Raw genomic sequence first — 3,352 nt, forward strand, 5'->3', positions numbered from 1 at the left:
TTAATATTACGCTGGAATATGGGACTCCATTCCCAAAGAATAGAAACCAACAAATTTTGCAGTTGGATTCACTCACAAAACATTACAAAGCTTATTGTACAAAACTAACATAAATAAGCCTTAAGCTGAGTTTTAAACACTTCAATTCCACTATATTGACATATTTTCAGGGATTCATGTTATTCATCTTGCATCTCTGTGTAGATTCATAGTTTACCATTTATGACTTTTTTTTTTACAAATGAAAGGAATGATAGTAGCTTATGGAAACGATACATGGTCAAACTTGGTACCATTATTTGAGTTTTGTTGTATGTGCACTAAACACTAGAAGGTAAATTTAAAGATGTTTTTAAATTTTTTAAGCCTTCCACTTCGACTGTATTCTCTCTACCTTTCTTTCCAAATATTACTTATTAATTTTAATGTATCAAATCAGTCTCAACAACAATTAACTACATGGTGTCCATTTTATAATAAAATAATGATTTGATGACGATTTTAAACTTTATTATTAAATACCGGGAAGAGCTCATCTTCTCAACAAAGGATAAATACCGGGAAGAGCTCATCTTCTCAACAAAGGATAAATACCGGGAAGAGCTCATTTTATAAAGCTAGTTGAAGTACAATCTTGCCTCTTCCCTCTTCCCTCATAAATCATTTGACTGTTTTTTCAAGTATAAGGACGGGCAGCATGAACATTAAACATGCTTGGTTCGAAAGAAAGGATACAGAGAATACAGTGGAAGTGGAAGGCAGAGTTTTCACAGCAAATACTGAAGGCCTTTCATAGTGTCCAAGATACAACAATGGATTTTCTATGACATAGAATATGTTGATATAAACGATCCTCCTAATTACAACCAAAACATGAATCAACTTAAACCCTGAGTGATAGAAACCCCATAGCACTGCTCAGCCTGAGAAAAAGAAATATCACATAGAGCATTATAAGACCCACTCCTAAAATCTTGCCAGGGCGCATGTCATTCCGAGGCAAGACTACGAGTGCCCAGATTAGTCCTAACATGAGAAAGCCTATTGTATAGAACAAGCTGATATCCAGTGGAATCAAGTATGGAGAAGGACTCTTCGACCAAGCTCCGAGCAGCATTGAGATACCCAAACCGACAAGCGTGTTGAACATGGGACCAGCATAGCAGCCTGAAAAGGCAATCTGTACACCATCTTCCCCATTCATTGCTAGGGCAACATTCGACACCAAATCACCCATTGAATTGCCCCACGCCAGGATAGTTACTCCAAGAATGGATGGATTAATTCCAAAAATCACACCAAATGCTACCAATAGAGCAACAAGCTCATTAGCAATCATATAGAACCACACGATGCTCATAAGAAATCCACCAAATACCCAAGGAATTAAGAGCCTCTGGGGTGGATGATCAGATAAAGTATGCTGATATGCAAGAATACCAAGAGTGCAACTGACTGCAACACCAACACACCATGCAATCACTCGGCTGTTAGAGCCCACATCACATTGGCTGTTCCACAGAAAAGCCATCAGAATGGGAGCTAATGAAACGCTGGCTACAGCATATGGTTTTGACCATGATTCCTGCTCGACTAAAGGAATTGTTAGCCGCCTTGGAATTGTCAATGGCAGCTCCAGGAGCGAAATTAACTTGGAACATGAAAATGATGAGTCATTTGTTTCCGTAACCTTTTCTGTCCAACCCCATGGAGGCCTTTCTTCATCAGCTGAATTAAACTTCATGAAGTTGTTTGAATATATAGCCACATTTGAAGCCCACATCCACTGTGGCAGGGAATTAGGGAGTTGGGATGGATCATTTTCGGTGTCCATATCAAGCAGAGAACTATAAGCAAAAATGTCCTCTTCACTTCCTTGTAAAACTGGACTTCCTCGGACAGGAAGCAAAGGAGTAACAACATCCAGTTTCAACCCCCTTGCATGTTTCCTCAGAATCTCATTTGCAGCCACAGAAATTGCATAAATCACATATATCATGACAAATGCCATAGCACCAGTGACACTGACCTTACTAATTACCAATACGATCATAAGTGAAATGAGTGTAAAAAGGAAGAAACAAATATCTCTAATAAAGCATCTTTTATCGATCTGGATCCTCTTCTCCGCTACACAGAGGGAAACAATCCCTACAACAACACAAGTAACAAAAACTGCTCCACCCAACACACTATTAAGACCCACTTCACCCGTATCTGTCCCCAAAAATGCGGCAATACTCGCAAACACATCGGGCGCCCCATTTCCCAATGGAAGGAGTGCAACCCCAGCAACAGTTGGAGGCAACCTAAGCAGATGTGAAAGCTTCTCCAATGAACAGCAAAAGTAATCTGCTGCAGTGTTGCCCAGTAGATAAAACAAAGCAGCAAGCCAAAGAACCAATATAGCATAACCTGCTATCCTAAATTCTCCACAACTACAATAGAAAAACTTAATGTAATCAAAGAATCCATCCGAAGAACAATGCGAATTAGCTTTCAAGAACTCACATTGATTAGAAAAACCCTTGTGATCAAACAATCCAGAACACAAGCCAGGGTTGCTGGAGCTTCCATTCAAGACCTCCTGGGCATTCTTAACAGCTGAATTTGATGAAATCACATCAAGTTCACTAACTTTTCGATGAATTATACTAAAATGATCAAACCCATCAGTGAAACCAGTTCCCTGAGTCACGTGATTAATAAGCCGAGAAGATTGGCCTATATGAGGGTTCCTTGAGAAATCAGACCGGGTGTAGAATAAGAAAAATAGGATCAAAGCATATAACCCATTAAAAATTCCATGAACTTTGGGGTTTTTTGAAGTATAGAGACGATGATTCCTCGTTGAAGATCTCATTATCTAAGCTATTACCTGAAGCTATCCCAAAATTCCTAGAAAATGGAATTAGACTAGGGTTTTCAGCAAATGAGCAATGAAAACCCAGCCCTCGAATTAAGATAAATTGAATTATGGAATTGGGATACTTACCGATCACCAAAGCCGCAAAATTAATGATCTTCGAGGGGAAACATAAGCAGCAAAGATTGGGGTTTGAAATTCGAAGATTTAAACATAAAAGGAAATTTGACCGGGTTTATTGTTGTTGTTGTGTTGCTTCTTTCTTTCACGGCTTTACTTTCTTTTTGGGCTAGACAGGAGACGGCCTATGTGCAATTATACCCGTTGATTGCCGGGTTACCCATAAGGCTGATTCAATTAAGATTTTAATAAGAGTAAATTATGCAAATGGTCACTAAATTTTTAGTAAGTTTTTATTTTCCCACTAAATCTTTTAAAATGACAAACTAGTCACTAACATTATCAATTTGTAACAAATCGATCACT

The 3,352-nt window shown here is 38.5% G+C and overlaps 1 protein-coding gene across 1 annotated transcript; it reads right to left on the bottom strand.

Annotated features, from left to right (window-relative positions):
• Nucleotides 1-746: 746 nt before the first annotated feature.
• LOC120196320 (cation/calcium exchanger 4-like) lies at nucleotides 747-3,118 on the bottom strand. Its single transcript, XM_039198147.1, has one exon. It carries the CDS (start codon nucleotides 2,861-2,863, stop codon nucleotides 884-886), a length of 1,980 nt encoding a protein of 659 aa, XP_039054078.1. The 5' UTR covers nucleotides 2,864-3,118; the 3' UTR covers nucleotides 747-883.
• Nucleotides 3,119-3,352: the final 234 nt, after the last annotated feature.

Source organism: Hibiscus syriacus, unplaced genomic scaffold (assembly GCF_006381635.1).
Source record: "Hibiscus syriacus cultivar Baekdansim isolate YM2019G1 unplaced genomic scaffold, ASM638163v2 tig00117032_pilon, whole genome shotgun sequence".
In the NCBI taxonomy this organism is placed as follows: domain Eukaryota; kingdom Viridiplantae; phylum Streptophyta; class Magnoliopsida; order Malvales; family Malvaceae; genus Hibiscus; species Hibiscus syriacus.